The sequence below is a fragment of the Lissotriton helveticus genome, chromosome 2_2 (assembly GCF_964261635.1).
Source record: "Lissotriton helveticus chromosome 2_2, aLisHel1.1, whole genome shotgun sequence".
NCBI lineage: Eukaryota > Metazoa > Chordata > Amphibia > Caudata > Salamandridae > Lissotriton > Lissotriton helveticus.
The window spans coordinates 107,864,770-107,887,957 of record NC_136060.1 but is presented as its reverse complement, the minus strand read 5'-3'; the positions used below and the strand labels follow the sequence as shown (position 1 = coordinate 107,887,957).

General features: G+C 42.7%; 1 protein-coding gene and 1 long non-coding RNA gene across 2 annotated transcripts in view; one reads left to right on the top strand and one right to left on the bottom strand.

Annotated features, from left to right (window-relative positions):
* Positions 1-23,188, bottom strand: part of AASDH (aminoadipate-semialdehyde dehydrogenase) — a 550,271-nt gene that overhangs the window by 399,289 nt on the left and 127,794 nt on the right. The window contains exons 5-6 of the mRNA XM_078678161.1: positions 21,723-21,915; positions 2,836-3,077 (exon numbers count right to left, since the gene is read on the bottom strand). Of these exons, the coding sequence (XP_078534287.1) occupies positions 2,836-3,077; positions 21,723-21,915 (435 nt within the window). The remainder of the gene's footprint in view (positions 1-2,835; positions 3,078-21,722; positions 21,916-23,188) is intronic.
* LOC144821296 (uncharacterized) overlaps positions 5,710-23,188 on the top strand; it is a 76,072-nt gene continuing 58,593 nt past the window's right edge. The window contains exon 1 of the long non-coding RNA XR_013608320.1: positions 5,710-5,826. This is a non-coding gene — a long non-coding RNA (uncharacterized LOC144821296). The remainder of the gene's footprint in view (positions 5,827-23,188) is intronic.

The following is a 23,188-nucleotide window of genomic DNA, read 5'->3' as shown; positions in this document are numbered from 1 at the left end:
TCACGTCACTAAAGATGCAAACAAATTTTTTCAGAAGAACCTGGCACCGCCGCTGGAACGACTGAAGCAGGATGGTAAATTCTGGGCAGCGCTGCCGCTGACATTGTTAGGCAGAGCAGCGCTTTATAAGATGATGTCCCTGCCCCGATTTTTGTATATCCTGGAAAACACGCCATACCCTGTGACACCGGGATATTTTAGGCGGGTGTCTGCGCTGATGGCCGGCCTCATGTGGAACAATCGCCCGGCACGCATAGCGCAAGCAAAACTACACAGGGGGTGGCACGATGGAGGGATCGCGCTACCGAACCTGCAACTGTACTACTGGGCCGCCCAACTGAAACCCAGTAATCAATGGCTTCATACACCGCAGGAAGAACCGGCGTACAGGGCGGACAGGGCGCAACTAGGTACAAACAACATTCTGGCGCCTCTTTATGACCGGCGAAAAGTGCACACACTCACGGGACCAACGAAACTTACCATATCATTATGGTACACAGCACAGACAAAACTGGGCTGGAATGGGAGACTCACTAAACTCACCCCATTGTGGGACACGCGGGCACTGGGCAATCGGAGACGCAGTAAGGGGTTCACGCTCTGGGATAATATTGGATTATCCACAGTAGGAGATCTATGGGAAAAGGGCACAGTAATACCCTTCGACCAACTGAGACAGCGGTATGAGTTGAGGCCCACGGAATTGTACCGATATGTACAAGTGCGGCACGCTCTACTAACTGCCATCCCGCGTGACACGCCGATCCCAGAGGCATCTCCCCTGGAAAATCGTCTTCTCACAGACTACATGCAAGACAGGGCGACGTCACTCACTTATCGTAAATTATTGAATAATCTACCAGACCCGACAGTAAAACTAAGAGACAAGTGGGTGGAGGACATAGGAGAAATGGACGAGTCCGAATGGAATGAAGCGCTAGCGTCACCTAAGGAGGTGGGCATATCGTCCAAATTGAGGCTCGTACAGCTTAAAACTTTACACAGGGTGTATTATACGAGGAAGATGCTCCACACAATACAGAGGGCACAACATCCATATTGCCTTTGTGGATGCGGAGAGGAGGGAACACTGTTTCACACAATCTGGGAATGCCCTCGAATACAGGAATTTTGGTGGCAAATAATGCGTACTATGTCACAAGCATTGGGGGTATCCATAGTCCCTGAACCACGGAAATGCTTGCTAAATATATGGGGACGCAACGACCTTTCCAGGTACGGTCAGCAATGGTCCACGATAGGCATGATAATAGCAAAACGCGATATAGCACAAAAATGGGGAGCGATAGACACCCCCACATTGACACAATGGTGCACAAATATGGACAGGGTCATGATAATAGAGAGGACAGTCTACACTAACAGAGCATGCCCACGTAAATGGAATAAGCTATGGACCCAGTGGAACGTATACAGGGGAGAAATATGTGAACCACTGGAGGAAGATGACGCATTGACATCAGATGAGGAGGGGGAAGAAGACGAAGGAACAAGACAGTAAGGGGAATGTGGAAGGAACCAGGGATTTACCAGGGGCAGGTAATGGGAAGGGGTGAGGAGGGCGGGCGGAGTGACTGATAATTTATAATTCCTGATTGCTAAACTAACTTGCACGATTGTGAAGGAGTATGGTAATGACAGACTAAGTGGTCTCGGTAATACTCTCTTATGTTAAACGCTCGAACAATGCAAACTGTAATGGGGGAATGCACTTGTCAGACTTATGACCGAATGTGGTAACTTCTTGTTAAACTTGTTTAAGTTATAAAATATAAAACCAGACCTATGCAACTCCGTATAAGAAAGAAGAACTGTATACACATATTGACATATGACGCCGCCGTACCCCCGGGATGTCGGCACATGGGCTGTGTACTTCTGAACGTAATTGTATACATGAGAAAAAGTTTGGCCGGCCCCAAGGGTTGTAGGCAAGAAGCTGTGTACGAGTTCCATGGTAAAATAAAGGTCCTTTTAAAAAAAAAAATAAGGATCTGCAAAGCCAACAAATATGATTTGAATGTGCTAAAGCATGCAAATATAGATAAGCTCTACCATTGCTTGTTTTAAATTCTCTTTAAGTGTGTGATTTCTGAGGTTCAAGGTGATTTATGAATCAAGTGCTCAGACACATTTCTTAATGTTAAAGTGACAAATGCACCAGTTTCTTCAAGAACACATTTGGAATGTACAATTTACCACTGATGATCAAATGAATCAAATAAAATTTAATACAAAATAAATCGACAGCATTACTATCCCAAAGATTATTTGGTCCATTGCCGCACTTCACATAACTTATTTATACTGAGCCACATTCAAAAGCCTGGGATGGGAATACACTCTAGTCGGATTATGTTTATATTTGGACTAACGGTATAACAGTTATTGAATGTACAAAGTATTCCAAAATTCCTCATGGGAATCTGTGACAGTCACAGAAAGCCAAAAAGAGTTCTGGAATTATATGTACATTTGAAGTTATTCCCATGCAAAAGCATTTCTTAAACATACATCTGACAAGTGTAAATTTGCCCACGTGAAAATGTGCCGCACAGGTGTATGCGCAAATGTAATTGTTTTTTGTTTGTTTCTCCACAGGGGGAAAGGCAGGTGCACAGCACTCCAAGTACTCTGACAACCAACTATCGGACAAATTGGCACATGCATAATCCATTAATTTATTAGAATACATTTACATTTAAGTAAATAAACAATGCTATACTGATGCTGTCAGCATAATCTGAAAGGTAGTGCATATATGAAAATGTTAAATTTTTAACACATTAACACACACAAAATATTTTTTACCTTGTGGTGCCTCCAAGGACTTCTTCTGGAATCCTGTAATATGTTGCCCAGCAAGACACTTCTGTTACACCATAAAGATTAAAAATAAGTGTCTGATTTCCTTCCTCTCTCCATTTTTTGAGGACACTCAATGCAGGAAATGCTTCACCTCCAAGAGCTAAGACACGGAGTGAAGTGTTGGCAGACAAGACTTCAGAGCGAAGGTACTGGCTACCAAATGCTCTGAGAAGGGTGGGTGTTGCCTATGCATTAAGAAAACAAAAGTGTACAAAATTCAGTGAATTCAGGTACATTGAGAAGACAAATGTATGTAAAATGATGATCATTTACATTTCAATTTGATATAATTTCTGAGTAAGTGGTAGTCTACAAAACAAAGCTAACGCCAGTTGGAAGACTGCATTCAATCAAAATATATTTTAAATTACAATGCACTGACTAAACCAAAGGCAAGCAAAAAAAAGAGTCCCTTTCTTTTGAAAATTATAGTAAATATTTGTTTTATTATATTAAATCTCATAAACATATCAGATATTAAAGGCATCATCTTTATCAGTAAAAAACAAAGGATGTCCACCTATAAAAAAGGTCTCAAGTGCTGCATTAGAGTCTCAGTCTAATTATTGCATCACATTTTATTAGTAAAAGTTGTCTGAAGAATCATTTTCTAGTCCATCAAGTTTAACACTGCTCCTTCCCTAATAAACTCTACCTATAATATTCTTTTTATCGAAGCAATAAAGGAAACCATTGAGTCAAGTAACTTTTCCTTCATCAGCATTAGATATCTTATAGTGTCACGAGCCTGCTATGAAAGTGATAAAAAATAACTAATTAAAAGAAAGGAGCTGAAGATGAGCCAATACTCGTCAAAAGAGAAGGGAGAAAAAGACGGATGAAACATGTGGAAAGCTCAAAATAACAATCTAGGAAGTGAACAAATCTTGAATATAACAGAAAAAGTAGAAGAAAAAGAGCACGTAGTTGACATTCAACCTAAGGTTCCTTAAAGAAAACAATGAACTTAAAACAAGCAAATGAAAAAGTAACTAGACTAGGAAGCTTCTAGAATTCAACACATAAGTGGTGTCTACAATGTAGGAAGAAATACACCAATTCAAGAGAAGAAATACATGTGCAGGTGCCTTTTAGCTGTAAATATTTACAGTTCTAGAGAAGTATTTGGATATTGGTCCTATGTCTCATACTTTGATACCCGTTTGCCCCCAAGTCAGGCCGCTCAGAGTCGTGTTGGTACCTGCACTATGAGTAGCAAGTAAACATAGCCATCAGTAGCTCTACGAAACAGGAAACGGGGTGCTCCCGCTGCTTATGGCTTCACATGGAAGAATCTTTCATGTGTGACTTCCATGGAAGTTGAGTGGGCCTAATACCCCTTGGCGAATGCATCAAACAGCCAACCCCAACTCGGGGTCAAATGTCTGGCAGAAGTCTGATGGGGATCTAAGTTGTCACTATGTGCCTGTATGGAAAAGTTGTTCGAGTTTATATTGTCTGCATCAATAATGACAATTAATATGGCTCTTTACAAATGATTTACATATATAGACTGATTTAACATAATTGCAATTGAAACAAATTTCCTATGAAGAAGTCTGTTAATTAATGTATTTTAGCACAAATACAAATTTGTGTATTTTAGCTAGGCCACATTTTTATGTAAAACTCCATGTTAGATACCATGGATGCCATCTCTGTCACTCACTCCTGCTTCCCACCTACACACTTCCTCTCTCCACAGGCTTCGAAGAGCAAGTAGCTGATGACATATGGTTTATTTCCACTGAGGTAGTTGTCTTGCTTGTGTTGAACTTCCTATGGGGCGTACGTAAGATTGCAACAAGTATATCTCATTTGTTCTTTCACAGGATTTATTCACTGAGAGAAAGATTTATTGTTAAATGTTTTATATTTGTTAAAACGTCTCTGGATGATATTAGCATAGATGATGTTTGAATAATTTTAGAAGAACTGAAATGGTGCTTAGGTCTTACGTGTATTATTCTTGTGTTCTGATTTGCTAAAGAAATTGTATTTTTGATTGCACCACAATGAACTTGCAATATGACTAATTGTACATGCAAGAATTGTGTATAAGGATCCTTGATTTTGGGAAAGGAGCCTGAAGACTTTCTTATTCCACAAGGGTTGCTGTCAATGAATTGATGTTGCTGCCCATTGTGATTCAGAATTTTTCTGATTTTACATACTCTGTATAACTTTACATCTGAGAGTGTTCATGGCATTTAAATTTGTACCACTTAATTAAAAAAAATTTAGTAAGAGAACCCTTAAATTGTAATTAATCTAGAACTCACTTATAGAGTAGGCCCCATTACTTAATGAGCGGTTTTACCTTGTTAAAGTGATGCATGGGGGGGTCCCTTAATTCAGGGACACATTGTCTCATGAAATTGAGGTTTAACTCCATCTCTGATCCAGTAAACTGTGGGAGAACCAAATGAGTTTCTTTTTGGGGTGTCCAAATTTTGGGGTATGGTTTTTGCGCTACAAATCTCAGTAGCAGAGGATGGTTGCTCATTAAAGAGCACCTCCTTTTCCAAGAGACACCTGCTAGGTTCCCTTTCTATCGTTATGCCTGATTCTGGGTGGTGGTGGATTTTCTGGAAAAGTTCCCAGTGTAAAGATTTTGCCGGGAAGTCTGACTGAAAGTACTGTTCCTGAAAGATTGGAGTGTAAGTATGAATAGGGCAGAATGATTCTGTAAGTTAGGTGTCTTTTTGAAGTGTCCGTAGTGTGTGCAGAAATTTGAGTTTGTGAGAAGGATTGCTATATTATATGTGAAGTGTTTGGCTATACAATGCTGATTTTGGGCTCAATTGGTAGTTTGATAATAATTGTTTTGCAATATGATTCTTATTTAGATCTCATGATATTGTTGTTCACTTGTCTCTATAGGGATTTCTGAATTAACACGTTTTCCTCTTCTGGACTACATCTCTAATCCAGGTTGGTGTATTTTGCACAGAAGTAATTGCATTAACAAAGGAAGACTGTCTCTGGACAGGTGTCTACCTATTGTGAATTATGGTTATACCACTATGGGTGCTGTTCTTGTTACTATTGTTTGCATGATTTGCCTTGCCTTAATTGCTGATTTTCTTTCTATTTAGATTGAACAAACAAGGTTTATTTTGTTGAGGAAGGGTTTGCAAAGGTTTCCTCTTTCACTTAGAAATGGCACTGTGAATGGTCAAACAGCCAGAAAGCCTCACTGGGACTGAAGATACGTTACCTCAAAGCTGTGCTGTTATTGGATGGCTGTTGACAGAGCCGTGCTTTGATAGGTTGACCTTTAACAAAGCTGCGTTGGAATTGGTTGGTGTTTGCTTGTATGTTTTGTGTAATATTTAGAAATTGTTTGAGCAAAAATAATGGGTGTGGTATTGAGCTCTTCACTCTGATCCCCACTTTGAAACTGGACAACAGCACTACTGGTAGAGGTGCCAGGATTTTCACCAGAACATTCACTTTTCCTGATCCAGACTTTTATGTCTTTATTTTCTTCACCAGGTTCAAACTGTGAGCCCATTGTAGATCCACCCTACAAACTCGAGCTTGACCTTGAGTATGAGTGGTTATTTTCACTACTTAATATGCTGAACTCACTCTTTTCGTGTGAGTGGCGTGGTTCCACTTCAGGATTCTAGCATATTCCACCACAGTGTTGGTCATCAAGTTAACCTGGTAAGGACCACGCCACGTATTTTCGGACCACTACCCAGTTGCCCCTGTTGCCACATCCACCTGTTGAGAAACCAGTTTCACCATATCAGGCAGACCTTTGCCGTAATCCAGCACGATGTAATCAGTTATTGAAACTAGTGCAGCAGATGGGGTATAAGCCAGTCTCATTACTCTACCTGTGATCACTTCATGGGGTGACAGACCAGTCTTTTTATCTAGACTACATCTGATACCCAAAACAAGAGCAAGAGGGACTGGCCACTTTAAATCAGTAGAAGCGTAGACTTTGGCCAGTTTGTTCTTATTCATCCTCTCAACTACACTGAGAATGATAGCTACAATCAAACCTCTGATTCATTTGGAAAGAATTAGAAATTATTAGTAAAATTCCATATTTGAAATGTGAACCATAATCTGTCTTAAAGGAAATTGGTAAGCTGAAACATGGTATTAACTCTCTCAACAAAAGTTTACTTACTGTAAGGCTATCTGATCTCTGGGTGGGATAAGCCACAACTCATTTAGAAAACAAACAGATAATAACCAAAATATGTCAATCTGTTGTAAACTGGCACCTCCTCAAAGCCTGCTTGATGTTATGTTATTTTAATTGATAGTTGTATAGCGCATAATCACCAACGGTCTCTTAGCGCTTATGACAGAGTAGCTAAACCCTACCAGCGGTTATCTGTCAGTGCACCTGGTCAGAGCATATCTTGTTCCCAGGCCTGTGTCAACAACAGGGTCTTAAGCTTTTTTCTGAATGGGAGAAGAGAAGTTTCCCTACGTAGACTTTCTGGTAGCTTGTTTCATAGGTGGGGGATCAGAACTGAGAAAGCTTGTCCGCCCATGGTGGTTTTATGAAACCAAGGGCAGGATAGCAGGCCTCCCTTGGATAAGTGGCGGTTATGTCCTGGCACGCAGCGCCTTAGGCGGTCCTTGATGTATTCTGGTGCCTGCCCATAGAGAGCTTTATGAGCGATGCAAAGGCCCTTAAATCTGGCTCGCTGCTCAATACGGAGCCAGTGCAGCTGCTGCAGCAGTGGTGCTGCATGAGAACGTCTTGGGAGTTTAAATATCAGTCTTGCTGCATCGCTCATTATTACTTGCAGCTTACCTAACAGCTTATCTGGTAGCCCCATGTATAGAGTATTGCCGTAATCGAATCGTGACACAATCAGTGCCGACACCACCGTGCGCAGGGTTGAGAAGTTTTATACATTTCTTAAGAGCAACATGTAAAAAAATACTCTGATGAATAGGCAAAAGATTTGTAACTTAATCTTGTGGGAGATGATACATTTCTTGAACAGGAACAAAATACTTACAAAGGGCTCATTAAATGTTTAATTGAAATATCGTACCCTCAAAGAAAGCTGGATTTTGAAAGGTAAAATTTTAATATGGCATTTCAAAAGTAAAATTAAACAATGGATGAGTATGTAACAAGGTTAAAGAAATTAGTAACTTTCTGTGAATTTGAGAGATTTAGCCATGAAGAACCAACAAGGTTGAGAGTAATACAAGGATGTAATTCAGTGAAGCTCAGGAAAAGCTTCTGGAAAAAACATAGGATTTTCAGGAAATTCTATGCATGGCTAGAACAGAAACACAAGCTATGTTACAGGTGTGGATTCCAAGTTCTGCATCAGAGAAAATATCCAATGCTAGCACAACAATGCAGACAATGTGATAGGTCAAATCACTTTGCAAGTGTCTGTAGGTTTAAGAAAGAAAAAAAGAAATTTGTGACAAAAAGGACAATTGGAACATACAGCCTACAGTTGACACCAAAAAAAGTGTGTAAACACTAAATATTAGACACATTGAAGGTGTGGAATAAGATTCTGAGGAAGAATCCGAACAATCTGAAAGACTGTACATGATTTGTGAGGAAAATTAGGTCAAGCAAGTCAATATGATAAAAAGGGAAAATACAAAGAAAACAACGTCTGTGGATTTAATGGTTGGTCTCCAGAAAGTTCCATTTGTTCTGGATATTGGAGTGACATGCAATCTAATGTGTATCACAGAATACCGGAAAATGAAAGAACAGCCCTCTTTAATCCCATCAAATGTCATTGTCTTTCAATGAGGAGCTACACATCCTGTTTCTTGTGGAAGTTTGAAGAAACATTGATATATGGAGATACAACCAGTAAGGAAGAAATACATGAACTAAAGGATGAAGTTCCTGGACCATGTTTATTAAGCAATATCACTGCTCAAGTTATGGGTTTGTTAACAATGATCTGTAATATCATGAAGGATCATCCTGAGTTGAGAAAATATCTAGAATTGTTCAATGGACTGGGCAAGTTAAAAGACAGAACAATTACGCTACATATAAATGAAGCAGTGAAGCCGATGGCTCAAACATTTAGAAGGGTCCCAATAAACATACAAGCAAGAGTGGAGAAAGTTAAGTAAGTAAATACCTTTATTGTTTAGTTAATTAAAACCATCATAACGGGTGAGAACAGGAGAGCATAAAAACAATTATGTAATACAATAATTTAAAAAATTTGTATAAAGCGCATGTGCAAATAAAATATTTATAAACAAAAGTGAAGAAAGTGATAAAATCATTACTTCAACAAAATAAAATTGAACCAGTACTAACCCAACACCATAGGAATCACCCATTATCGTGATTCCAAAGAAAGACAATGAGAATGTCAGAATTTGTGTTGATATGAGAGTCCCTAATACAGCAATTTAGAGAGAACAGTATCCAGGTCCTCATTTAAATGACATGATTAGTAATATCAATGGTGCTATCATCTTCTCAAAGTTGGATCTGTGCAAAGTATCATCAATTAGAAACTGATGATCATCAAGATAATACAATATTCTCTACACACCTAGGATTATTTAGATATAACAGATTTTAATTTTGGAATATGTTCAGTTGCTGAGATCTTCCAGGAAACTCTAAAGAACATTATATTGCCAGTACAAAATACTATGAATTACAGTGATGATATTTACATTTTTAGAAAAACACAAAATTTGGCTTAAGATGGAGTATGTCAACAACTTCTAAAAGCTTGATTGATGCTTAATTTTAAAAAGTATGAAATAAATAAATCTGATTTAAAATGTTTTGGCACATATTTTCCTGGGAAGGAATGAGGCCAGACCAAGTCAAAGTAGTGTAATTGAATGCAATACTCAGACCTAAAGATGTACCAGAGTTACACACATTCTAGGGGAATGGCTAGTTATTATTCGCGATATATTAAACATTTTGCAACCATAAGTACTCGTGGAGCTAACAAAAAAGGGGCGAAAGTTTTGTTGGACTGATAAATGAGAGCATGCTTTTAAAGAAATAAAACAAGAGACATTAACTGGAGCGAACTTGAAGTACTTTGAGCCGGAATTGTGCACGGAATTGGTAGTGGATGCCAGCCCTGTGAGTCTGGCGGCAATGTGGGTACAACATAAGCCTGGGAGGAAAACTTCTATATATGTGGTTTCCCATGCCAGGAAATGTTTATCTGATGCTGAACAAAGTTTTACAGTTGTTTGGGCCGGCAAACATTACCATGAATTCATTTATGGAAAGCCATTTGTAACTACAACAGATCGTCAAGTCCTTACTTTCATTTTTGGAAATCCAAAAACGAAAATGCTCCCACGCATTCAAAAATGGGGAATGAGATTGATGGATTATAATTTTAAGAACATTCATAAACCAGGAAAAGAGTACAATCCAGCAGATTATTTGTCGAGGCACCCATTAAAAAATGAAACAAAACAACAATTGGAGGCAGAGGAATATATATGTTTCATAATTAGGTTTGCAGTGCCAGGAGTTATTGCGGAGATTCGATTAAATTGAAGCATCACAATATAATCAAAGAATTCAAGAAGTAAAGAAAATTATACTTGGAAATAATTGGAGGTTAATAAATGATGCAACTCGATCTCGATCTAATACAAGAAAACATGATGTGTTACAGTTCCAGAATATACAAACAGAACAGTTTGTGGCTTCATCTGGAATACTGTTAAGAGGTAATAGATTGATTATTCCTTTAAGTCTACAAAGGTGTGCCATTTTCTTAAGAGAGAAAATTTGGTTTCCCAGATAAAACTGTCAGGTAGAAGTGGTCCAGATTTGTAATTCATGTCAATGTACTACCAAACAGACAACAATGGAAGAGTTGCACATATCGGAGTTGCCAAATGTTGTATGGTCCAATGTAGCAGCGGATTTTTAGGGACCTTTGGACTTGGGCCGTAATCGTTTAGCAGTAATAGATTAATATTCCTGGTTCTTACTGTAAAAGAGGTGTTGTCAGCATCTACATCAGCTGTGCAGAGGGCACAACTTTCATAAATATCAATAAACCAGGCACTGTGTGTTAGACTTCCCATCTTTAACATGGTTTCCCCTGACTTTTTGCCCCTACCCCCTGTATTTGTGATGCTGTGATGGATTTCGTTTGTGCTGGCTTAGATGCTTTGGGCACTTTGCCACTGCTGACCAGTGTCAAAGTGTCAGTGGTCCCTGTGTAAATTGTTCTTACAATTGGTTCCCCCTGATTGGCGTATTTGATTTACTGGTAAGTCCCTGGTAAAATGCACTGAGTGTGCCAGGGCCTGTAAATCAAATGCTACTAGTGGGTCTTCAGCACTGATTGTGCCACCCACATGAGTAGCCCTGAAAAAGTATCTTAGACCTGCCACTGTAGTGTCTGTGCGCAGTTTTAAACTGTCATGTCGACCTGACAAGTGCACCCACTTGCCAGGCCCTAACCTTCCCTTTTCTTACATGAAAGACACCCCCTATGGTAGGCTCAAGGTACCCCCATGGGCAGGGTGCAGTGAATGTGAAAGGTGGGACATGTACTGGTGTGTGTGGCATGTCCTGATCGTGAAATACTGCCAATTTCATTTATCACTATGGAAAGGCTATATGTCCCATAGGATAGAATAGGATAGTATAACTCCCCATTGGGACAAGATAGAGAAATAACGTGTAGGCACTCTGAACTCAGAATTTAATAACATCGATTAGTAAAAAGGGTTTTTTAAATTGTGTGTTTGAAAATGCCACTTTTAGAGTGTATGCATTTTCTTGTTTAACCATTCTGTGTGCATCTGCCTGTTTGTGGATTGATTGTCTGGTTTTGGAGTGTCACCGGGGCTGGGGATATGCATTCACTTTATACAGGGGCTGAGGGGATTGAGGTGTGCCTGGTCTTTCCTGGATAACGCAGGCCTGTGATGAATAGACCACGGCTGCATTTAGAGTAGAGGGCAGAGTTTTCCTTGCACCTGAATAGGCCTGACTTCCTTGCACAATTAGGGCTCCAACCCCTGTGGCCATACTGCACCAGTGAGGACAAAACTGGTTTGGACTGGGCTCAGAGACCCTTGCACAAAGACAAAATGGGGTATAAGTAGTAGACCTTAAGCCCCATCACTTTAGATCACTTCTGAACTCAAGAGGAACCTTTACTAAGGATAAGAGCTGGAGAGCTGTGAGGAGGAGTACTGCTCCTTTGCTGTGTGGGGTTGGCCTGCAGTTGCTGCTTCGGCCAAGGAAAGGACAAACACTGGAACTTTGTTATGAACCTGCTTGAAGAAGAATCTCCAAGGGCCTGTGTGTGCTTGTCTCCTGTTCTGAAATCTCAGCGACACAAAGACTCCACTCCCAGTCTCCCTGAACTCTACTGCTGAGAGTTCTGACCTGCCAGGAGGTTCCTATTCCAGTTTTGGGCCTCTTGAGGTTTTCCCTGCTGCTGGGAGCTAGAATCAACTTAAGAGAAGTAAGCAAACCTGACTCCAAAGCCATCAGCGACGCTTCTGTGACCCCGCACCATGCACCGAGGCCAGGGGAACCGCACTGCCTGGCCTGCACCGCAGCTCTGAGGCCCCACGACGACTGCAGTCATCAGCATTTCCTAACGCCAGCTCTCACACCGACTCCGTCATTGCCAACGCCTGCATCCCGTTATCGCGGCGCCGATAACAGCCGAGGGTGACTCCACAAACTTGCCGACTTTGCAACGTCACAGGAACCAACGCCTCATTGCCGAAGCAACCGTCTGCCCCTATCCTGGACTCGACACGTCGCCTCCTCACGCACAAAACGCCTTGCCTCCCCCATGGCAGCCAAGCAGCTGGCATAGGCACCGACGCCTCACCTCCATGACGCCGTGCATTGTCATAGACTTCGTATCAAAGGTACTGTTTGTTTAGGGGTCCGTGTGACTGTGCCTGACGCCGCGCTTCTTGCAGTCGGCGCCGTACTTTTGATTTATTGCTGTCACGACGTTGCAATTACAACAGGTGAAGCTATTTGTTTTCTACAAGCTTTATTTGTGCAATAACTGTTCCAAAGTCATTCATATCTTATTACCTGTATGTTGGATTTTTGTCATTTTGGTCTTGTTGAGTTTAGATAAAGATACTTTATTTTTCTAAACTGTTGTGGTGTCCATTTGTGGTGTTATCACTGTATTACTATGTGTTTCGAGTACAAATACACATTGTCTTTGGGATAAGCCTGTCTGCTCGTGCCAAGCTACCCAGGGGGTAAGCAGGAGTTATCTAAAGTGTGTATACCCCTTACCCTGACTAGAAGCAAACATCCCTATTTGACCAAAGGGACCTACCTCTTACAACTAGAGATCCCCATTTCTAACACTGTGTCTATAAAAATACTCCTCATGGGTCGACTGGAAAATGCCCTTTAGAAATAATGTTTGGTCAATCAAGGCAAATTTGTCTACCACGTCAAAGAATTATGAAGAATAGTACAAAGAGATAAAGAAGCAAAATAGGAAAATAAAACACTATGCAGAGAGCAGAAGAGTTGTTCAAAATCAAGAGTATCAAATAGGTATTTGGTATTAGTAAGACGAAAACAAATAAGGAAGTCGCATAGCATATTTCATCCTGTGCTTATGGAAGTAACGAAAGTTCAAGGAATGGCGCTAACAGCAAAAGATGACAGCAGAATGAGAACAAGAAATAAAACCATTTTCAAAAAACTTAAAGCAAGTAATATGCAACAAAGCATGCAATTGGATAACCAACGGAATGAACAGGTGCACAGAAATCTAAAAGAATTTCAAGAAAGCCTGATCGATTGATTGAACATTGTGTTTTGAACAATATCTTCCTTACCTGTTTGGCGGTGGACGAAACCTTCAGAGGATCCCCGACCTGTCCGGAGGCTGTGAGCTCCCCAGGAGAAGACCGAGTCACCCCCACCTTCTTCTTCGGACCCTGGGCTGTCCCTGGCCATATGCGGAGCACGGCACGGCACGGATGCTTGTTGCCTGGAGCGCGCTGTGTACAACTGGTACACACTGTGGTTGCCTGCGAGTTGAGCTGTGGCGGTCCACCGGAGGTGTCCGACTCGCCTGAAATTCATCACCACCACTAGCGCCGGACTTCGTGGAAGTGGACCCGGACCTGGACCCCTGCTGCCATCACCCGAGGGACCGACCTCAAGAGGCGCCGGACAGACGACTGGAACCCTCTGCGGAGTCGTCCTGCCCGCCTGCAATAACCGCCGTGATCACCCCGGTGTCCCGCTCAAGTTGGGAGCTGCCGAGGTGAGCTCGGCGTCCCCGCGAGCCAATCCTATCTAGCACCGCAACCATCGCAGCCATCTGCGTACCTGCAACCGCCGTGGAGACCGGCACCGCTGGGCACGTTCTGTGCTCAGCAGGAGTGCGGTGCTACCCACGGGAGAGATCTCTGGGAGCCTCTCGCCGATGCCCGGTCGGTCGGATCGGCTGGAGCAGGCTCCTCATCGGAGGGTTCCCACGCCTGCACCGGCCTGCACCGGACCATCGACGGATTCCTGAGCTAGTCGCTGGGTTTGCTGCAGATCCTGCAGCCTCTGAGGAGACTGGCTCCGCTGGGCGCGTTTGGTGCTCGCGCTGCCCTCGGGAAGTCTCTCTCGTCATCTCGGGATCGATCTTGGAGAGGGGACCCTCACCGGGAGCACCGCGCCTACCCCCCAGATGATCAGATCAGCTGGAGCTGGATCAAGCCGCGCGGCCCGCAGCGACAACAGCCACCCCCCATGCCCCCCTCTGCTGCCACCGGGATCTACCGTGAGCGGAGCTGCAGCCTGTGCAGGGGTGCTACGAACGGCCGCCTGACTCTTTACAAGGTGTGTGCACACAAGTTTACTTTCCTGAACACTTTTGCCGGTTTTCTCTCCCTCTGCCCGGTTTCCTAAAGGGATATTTTCTTTCAAATAAAACTATTTTCGTCGACTGGGCAGTGTCTCCATTGTCTAAAATGGCGGGGGCCATAACTGGAGCAATAAATCGCCCCACTGCCCCCAGATGACGATGAGGCTGCATACCAACTAGGTCAGGGGTCACCTAAACGGAGATAAGTCTCTCTCCTCCCCACCAAGCAGCAACAAAGAAGCAGCAACATAGAAGCAGGACTAACTCGATCTGCCCTCAGTAGAAAGGGAAACTGATCTCTCCAAATCCCAACAACAACAGACAAAGGAATAATACTCTTGCCTTCTATACTCTATTTTGGCGGCCATCTTGACCAGCCCTCCACTTTGGTGGCCATCTTAGACTAGTCATCCTCATTAACTCACACCTAAGGCTATACTCCTCTATTTTTCTTTTCTTTTCTTTTCATGCTCACCGCCCTATTACCTCACCCACCCACCCACGCACACCCCCCCCTCTTCTACCTACACCGCTTCCATCATGGAAAGCATGGGCAAGCACACATACAAAATTAACTACCCACCCGAGCTCACCAAAAACAAATGCCAAACGCTTCAAACACAACTTCCTGAAGGCCCACCCTGAAACCCCGTTTGTGGACACCTACTTCTCACTAATTAATGGGGCACGAGCACTGATATCGTCTTCTACACCTGCATGAGGCTGCACCTATGCAGTTAAAAAGAGTCTCTACTAAAATCTCCAACCCATGGTATGACGGAAGTCTCAATGAGGATAGACGAGACATGCGAATGGCAGAACGCACCTGGAGATCAGCTCCCTCTGCACTGCACCTAAAAACTCTGAAGAAAAAGAGAAACGCCTATTTCAGGAAAATAAAACGCTAAAAACTAGACTTCTTCAGCCTCCAGCTCGACCAAGCAAAAAACCGTCCGAGAAAACTGTTTGAGCTAATCAGAACACAATCCAAGGAACAACCCCAACCACTCAGCACTGTGCGCGAAGCTCCCTCCTGTGAAGACTTCTCCGCTTTCTTTATCCAAAAAACTGACAACATAAAGAGCGATCTCCTCATTGACGCAAGCCTCTACTCCAAACCCCACTGCATAGCACCCATTGAACCAAAAAACAATGCTACATGGTCAACCTTTGGCACATACTCTGAAGAGGAAATTGGCAAACTGCTCAGCACCTTGAAACCATCCAATCACCTCACAGACCCCCTTCCTGCTAACGCTGTAAAAGACTTTACCCCTTTGCTTCTCCCACTCTGGACTAGAATTATCAACGGCTCACTTCAACAAGGAACCATACCTGACTCCCTCAAAGATGGACAAGTCACACCTTTACTAAAGAAACCTACAGCCGACCCCTCTGATCTGAACAATTACCGTCCCATCACTAATATCCCCACTCTCGCCAAACTGCTGGAAAAATGCGTACAACTACAATTGACTAAACACATTGAACAGTTTGATCTCCTCAATCCTCATCAATCAGGCTTCCGAGCAGGACACAGTACAGAAACTGCTATGACTCACATAATTGACGACGCACTTCAAATGCTAGACCAAAACGACACCTGCCTCCTCATCCTTCTTGATCTCTCTTCAGCATTCGACACCGTTAAACATGAGAACTTACTCGAACTACTAAGCACAAGAATGGGTTTATCTGGAACTGTTCTCAAGTGGTTCACTTCCTTTCTCCACAACAGGTCGCAGAAATTCAAGAGCAACAACCTGATGTCCTCGCCAATACCTGTAACGCTTGGCGTCCCCCAAGGATCCTCCCTATCCCCAACTCTGTTCAACCTAGCGATGGAACCTCTCACCACCTTGCTACAAGCATCCAATTTACACTTTCACATGTACGCCGATGACACCCAACTTTATCTCAAATTACAATCCCCCAAAGACATTTTGCTCCTGAACTCAACGATCAGAAGCACCCAATCCTGGCTGGCCGATAATCATCTCAAACTCAATGCTCTGAAAACAGAGTTCCTTCTGATCTCACCTCCAGCGAAGATCTCCACGACTCAAAGTTGGCTCAAACACCTAACGGCACTCAATGTCCAACACACCATCGTGGACTCAGCAAAATCTTTAGGCATAACCCTCGACACCAATCTCAACATGCAGCAACACATCAGCAAGGCAACTAAGGGAGCGAATTTCCAAATCAATACCCTGAGGAAACTTAAACCTTTCCTCCCAGCCAATGACTTCCAAACCGCAGTACAAGCACTAGTCATCCCTCGAATAGAATATGGCAGCGTCGCCCTCTGGGGACTCCCTCTAACTACTACCGCACCCCTAAGAGCTTCTCTAAACGCTGCAGCGAGGCTCATCACTGGGTCAAAAAAGCACTCTCATATTTCCCCTGACTTGAAATCCCTGAACTGGCTGCCTTTTGAAGCCAGAATACATCTGAAAATCGCCTGCATGACTCACAAGGCGGTACACCTGAACTCTCCCGGCTACCTCACTCAGAAGTTGACAATCTCTGGCGGCGCTAGAAACACTAGAGGCACAAACAATCTTCTGCTGAAACCTCGTAGATTCCGGAAGGAAAAAACCTATTAACGCTCCTTCTCAGGAATGGCACCCAGAATCTGGAACTCACTCCCTCCCGAAACTAGGCTCATCTCTTCCACTACACTCTTTAAGAAAGAAGTAAAAGCTATCCTCATGGCAAAATACACCTGAACTATTAATTCGGTCTCCTTAAAGAATATGCACCGATCTCTACTACTTGTTTGACCCCGTTGCGTATTTGTATTACTTGTATTATTGATTTATTGATTTACATGATTGGCTTTGCCCTCACTTATTTGTACTGTATGCTCCTCTGACTTACTTGTTTGACTATGCTACCTCATGTACCCCTTCTGTGTAAAGCGCTCTGATATCTGCAAAGATCTTGTCCGCGCTATATAAAACTTTCAAAATAAATAAATAAATAAAATAAACTAGTAGATATACAATTATTCCTATTGTTTTTTTAACTTCTCTTTTTTTTCTTTTCTTGACTCTTCTATTCTTTTCCTTCTAAAGTTATGTTTAAAAAAAGAGAGCGAAGGGAGGAGAAATGCAGTAATGTGATGCTGTGGCACTGTGATGTCACATAGAATGGTTAAGGAAAGGTGGAAGGGAAATGCTATTTAAAGAAATATAAGGCAGCTATGCTAGGGAATGGAGGAGATGTACAGCATCTGTCTAAGGTTCCAATAAACAAGTTACAAATCGTAACTGGCTATAGTGAATATGTTATATGCTGTCACAAGGGCCTTCATCCCCCAACTAGTACTGTACCAGAAGGCCGATTTTCAGAGTGGTTGAGCAAGGGGCGGAGCCTCCAACGAGGTCTCAGCAATCCTGCTTTGAGATACATACTTGCGGGAACAATAGGGGTTTTTGGCCCACAACAGCTCTCAGCAGCCAAGGTGACTTCATCACACAACCAGTAGTGCACCAGGAGGAGCGTTGACAGAATGGTTGAGAAAGGGGGTGGGTCTTTAAAGAGGTCTCAGCTAATCGCGCTCTGTGGGACTAACTGATGGGAACAATAGGGGTTCTTGGACCCCAGCGACCCTCAGCAGCCAAGGGGAGTTTATGCCCCAACCAATTGTGCCCCAGGAAGCGTGTTTGTGGAGTGGCTGAGAAAGGGGGCTGGGGCTCTGAGGAGGTCTAAGCAATCCCACTGTGTGAGGATTATAAGTGGTAACAGGAGGGTTTATTGGCCCACAACTACTCTCAGCATCCAAGGGGGGTAGCCGAGCAATACTATGACTGCCCATGGAACTCCGTGAAATTTGGCAGAGTTTTTAGGTAGTTATACCACATTTTTATGTAAAACACCATTTTAGACAAGATGGATGTCATCTCTGTCACTCACTCCTGCTCCGCCAGCGCACTTCCTCTGCCAATATGCTTCGCCGAGCCCACAGTTAAGTTGATGACATAATGATTGATTTCCACTGCAGTAGTTGTTAGTTGCCTTGCCAGCGTTGAACTTTCTATGATACAGATGTAAGATTGCACCAAGTATCTATCTCATTCATTCTTTCATAGGATATATTCACTGAGAGAAAGATTTATTGTTAAATGTTTCATATGTGTTCAAACATCTGAGGATGACATTAAAATAGAGGGTGTTGAATAATTTTAGAAGAATTGGAATGATGCTTAGGTGTCTCATTTGCTTTAAAAGTGTAGTTTTGCTCACATCATGATGAGCTAGCACTATTATGAATCTTTTATGCAAGTATTTTATATAAGAACCTCTTGAATAGGGATGCTGTCACACTTCCCACTGATTTTGCTGCCCATTGAAACTTAGAATAATTTCTCACTTTATATACTCTGTATATCTTTACATCTAAGAGCCTTCGTGACATTTAATTCTGTACCGCTTATATTTTTTAATTTTTGTAATAAAACCCTTCAACTTTTCAGTGATCTAGAACTCAGATATTGAATGGACCCCGTTTCTTAATGACCTGTTTCACTCTACTAATTTGATGTTTTGGGAGGTGCCTTAAAGTGGGGACACATTGCCTCATGAAATTGCGGTTTAACACTGTCTCTAATCCAGTAAACTGTGAGAGAACTGAATGAGGTAAATTTTGTAGTTTACAAATTTTGGGGAACTTTTTTTCTCCCGAACCTCCACACCAAGACTCCTGGGCAGTGGGTCGCTGTTCTAGGCAGCTCCTATCTGTGGGGGTACATGTCACACCCCTCTCCACTCAGTGACAGCTTCTTCCCTCAAAAAGCTACAAAACTCTCTTAGTAGGCATGTTGCAAGACTCAGTTCTATCCCTGACATTTCTTTTCACAGGAGCCTGGTCCACTTCAACAGGTTTGCAGGAATGTTCAACGGCATATGTACTCTCAAAAATGTTGTCAGGGGCCAAAATGTACTGTCTGGTATGTGACCAAGGCCAATGTTGTTACCAGCAGAGACTGGCGTTAGCAACAAAAAATGTGTTTATATGGGCATTCTGAGTTGTGGAACACATTTGTGGGGTTTCATTCCTTAACACCTACTCTAAATTCAACTACTAATCTCCTTATGAGATATAGATCTCAGCAGACAATTAGTTTATCAAGAGTGATGTTTCTATTATACCATTCCAGAATTTCAGTCCCTTTACTGCCTCCTGGCATGAGTCTTGACTGTTTGCTATCACTAGCCTAGATTAACCAAGTGAACAAAGGCAGAACCTTGGTTATCAAATAGGATTTTAAGAAGTAGTGGGCCATCAATGGTAAACAATGGTATCTACTAAGGATGCTAAGCACCCAGAGAAAAGGCTTTGAAAATCCTTCTACTTTCTTATTGTTTAAATATTAGTTGTGCTTAGAAACATACTCAATTAAGGTGGTGAGTGCTATAAAAAGAAACATATAGGATCCACAATAAGGTGGGCAATTCACGGATGTGGAGACACTACCATCCTACTCCATCATTAAATGATGTCCAATGGGTAGGTTTATCCGTGGTACTCGGGCACTTGATGTCTAATCCTAGCTTTGCCACTTTACTGAAATATACTGATAATAAACAAAATCTGGCAGGCCCGCCAACACTGCGGTATTTAGCCCGGGGGGGAGTCATTGGATCTTCTCAACGGAACCGCCCCCTCCCAAATTGTGATGGTGTGAGCAAGCTAGATACTGTGGCTTCACCATGTGACAAAACTGATGCTCTTGAGCAATCACTTTTTTTAAAGAATTTCTAAGCACCTGTTTTTTGTTTTTTTCGTATGCAATGATTGGAAGTACTCAGAATAATGCGAAGTACTGGTCGTAACTGTACGGTAAGAAAATTGGACTGGAACCCAAAACACTTTAGATATAACCGCTGGGATAGACAGTGTCAAGTCTCATAATTTATTCACATTGGGAAAGTTAAACCTTAAAAACGTAGTTCTGCATTTTAATCTTGGGTCTCCTATCTACCAAACTGTCTGATCTTGGGCCTATTATGTTATCCTCTTGATTGTCAGTGGACCACAACAGTAAACTGAAGCACGCTGCTTCGGTTTACAAAGGGGACCACATAAAAAGGTCTGGTGGACACAATCAGTTCCCTGGCAGTACACCGAGTACCCCTATTCTAGAGGCCACCTACAATGAATACCCCCCTGCGTCAGGATCACGCCATGCTCCATGCTGTCAACCACTCTTACACAGGAGATCCAAAATAGACTTCTGTGCTCTGAAAGTTATACACAGGCCACACACTTCATGCTCAGCCACACTATCACAGAACTTAACATCATGCATGTTTCACATGGAGGGAAGGGACTTGGCAAAAGGAACTAGAAGAACCCTTCTAACAGGATAGGGGCCTCTTGCTCCCTAAATAGGAAACAGTAAGAAGACTGTTCTTACATATTTAATTATTGTCACTACTGCCAGTATTTCTCAACTCAGTGAGCTGACAGGAGTCACTCTCAGAAAGGAGGGGTGCACTTGATGTGCCCTTCCGGACAACAGAGCCCAACTCTGGGTCTCAATCGATGCCACAGACCCTGTGCGTACAGCCATGACTCTTGTGTACGTATAGACAAAAGATCAACAGAGAGGTACAGAAACATTGCGATGTGCAACTTAGATCAGAGGTGCATGCCCCATTGATCCTTGCAGGGAATATTCCTGCTCCAATAATCAACCACTGCAGCAGAATTTTTTTTATTGGAGATCTCGGAAAAAAACCTAGCATGCCACAGTCTCCTGCATTGCAACTTGTGACTTACACCATGGAAAGGAGAGGTGCATTTAAACTGGATAAAGATGGTGTATGCAGAACTTGAATGGACCTTGTACGCCTATGTTATAATTGCCCCACAGTACATTGCTTTTATTTAAAAATGTTCTGTTTGCAATAGGCACTAGTTGCGAAAAGCAATAACACAAATTGCAATTGTAATTGAAACTTTTTACGTCTTCCTACCTGTAAGATTGTCACTTTGTGACGATGAAAAAGTGTATCACATAGCTTGTGAGGCATCATCTTGATGGTTTTGGGCACAATAAGTAGGCAAGCACCACTTGTCAGAGCACCAAACAATTCAATCACCGATGGGTCAAATGTAAGAGGTGAGGCCAGGAACAGCAGATCATGTTCAGTGATGTTGAAAATTGACCTAAAAAAGAATGTTTTGGGGTAAATGATTAAATATCGAATGCATTAAGTTTAAATAAAAATGTTAATAACCTTTCATAATGCTCTTTCTGGTGCAACCTCTATCTACCTGCAGGATCCTCATCTTTCGAATATCCCTGGTGCTAGATTGCATCCGGAAATATTTCATACCTTTCAACAGAAAACCAGCTGTTTATAGGGAACGCAGGGAACAGGAAAGACAAATCTGTCCACAAGACGATCCGGACAAGGTGGATAACCTTATGCATTAGGGTGCATTACACCTTAGCACGAAAGATCCTCCTGAAGGAATAAAAGCCTATTCAACCAGAGCCAAATCTCCCACCTCTTCCTTAGCGATAGGAGTGCCTGTGGCTCAAATATTGCAGGCGAGCGAAATAAGGATCCCTACATAATTTTGCTCAGCACTGCTGCTTAGATTCAGAAGTGCTACAGGATGGCCATTTTGCTCGTTCTGTTCACCAGGAAGTTCTTGTTTTACCATCAGGACCGGACTGGCCATAACGGGCACCGGGCAAACCCCGGTGTGCCGCACGGGTGGGGGCCTTTTTTGGGCCCCTGGGGGCTATTTTTGTTACAGGGCCGTTTTTGCAGCATAGCTTCAAAATCGTCCCCGTACCAAAATCGTCTGAAAACCGGCCCCGGCAAACAGCTCGGCGGCACCTCCAAACCCCCCCCCAGTGAGGAGGGGGCCAGCCAAGCACTTTGCCGGGGCCGGTTGTGGTTCCCAGTCCGGCCCTGTTAACCATCCCTTCTAGTCTCTCTTCCAAGTGGGGTACTGCTTGGCCATCTAAGCAAAAGGTGAGGAATCCGTAGTAAGAAGTATTTATCAGAAGCAAAAGTTGCTTACTTTCGGTAACACTCTTTCTGGTCATTACTTTACTTACCTATAATTTCCTCACCAACCTCGCCCTCCACATCTTGAATGATGGCTATATCTATATGTTTTTATTTAGGAAGATCCTGTAGACGAATTGTCACTTATGGTTGTAAATAAGGTTGCACAAATGTTTTGCATAGCACCTTTACTTGATTGATTTTGTTCTCGACCTTTCGCCTCAATGGCGTGGAAAGATGTCTATATACTTGGAAGGGCTGGGGTGGGAGCTTTATGGCTTCAACGACGTCACCCTGATGTTGCTTCTGGCATGAAAACGGAGCCAGCACCAACTACCTGCATAGAGGAGCTTTGGAAAGTATCCAATTCAAGTCTAGGGCTCAGATATTCAAAAGGTAGGAATCTGCAGGAAGAA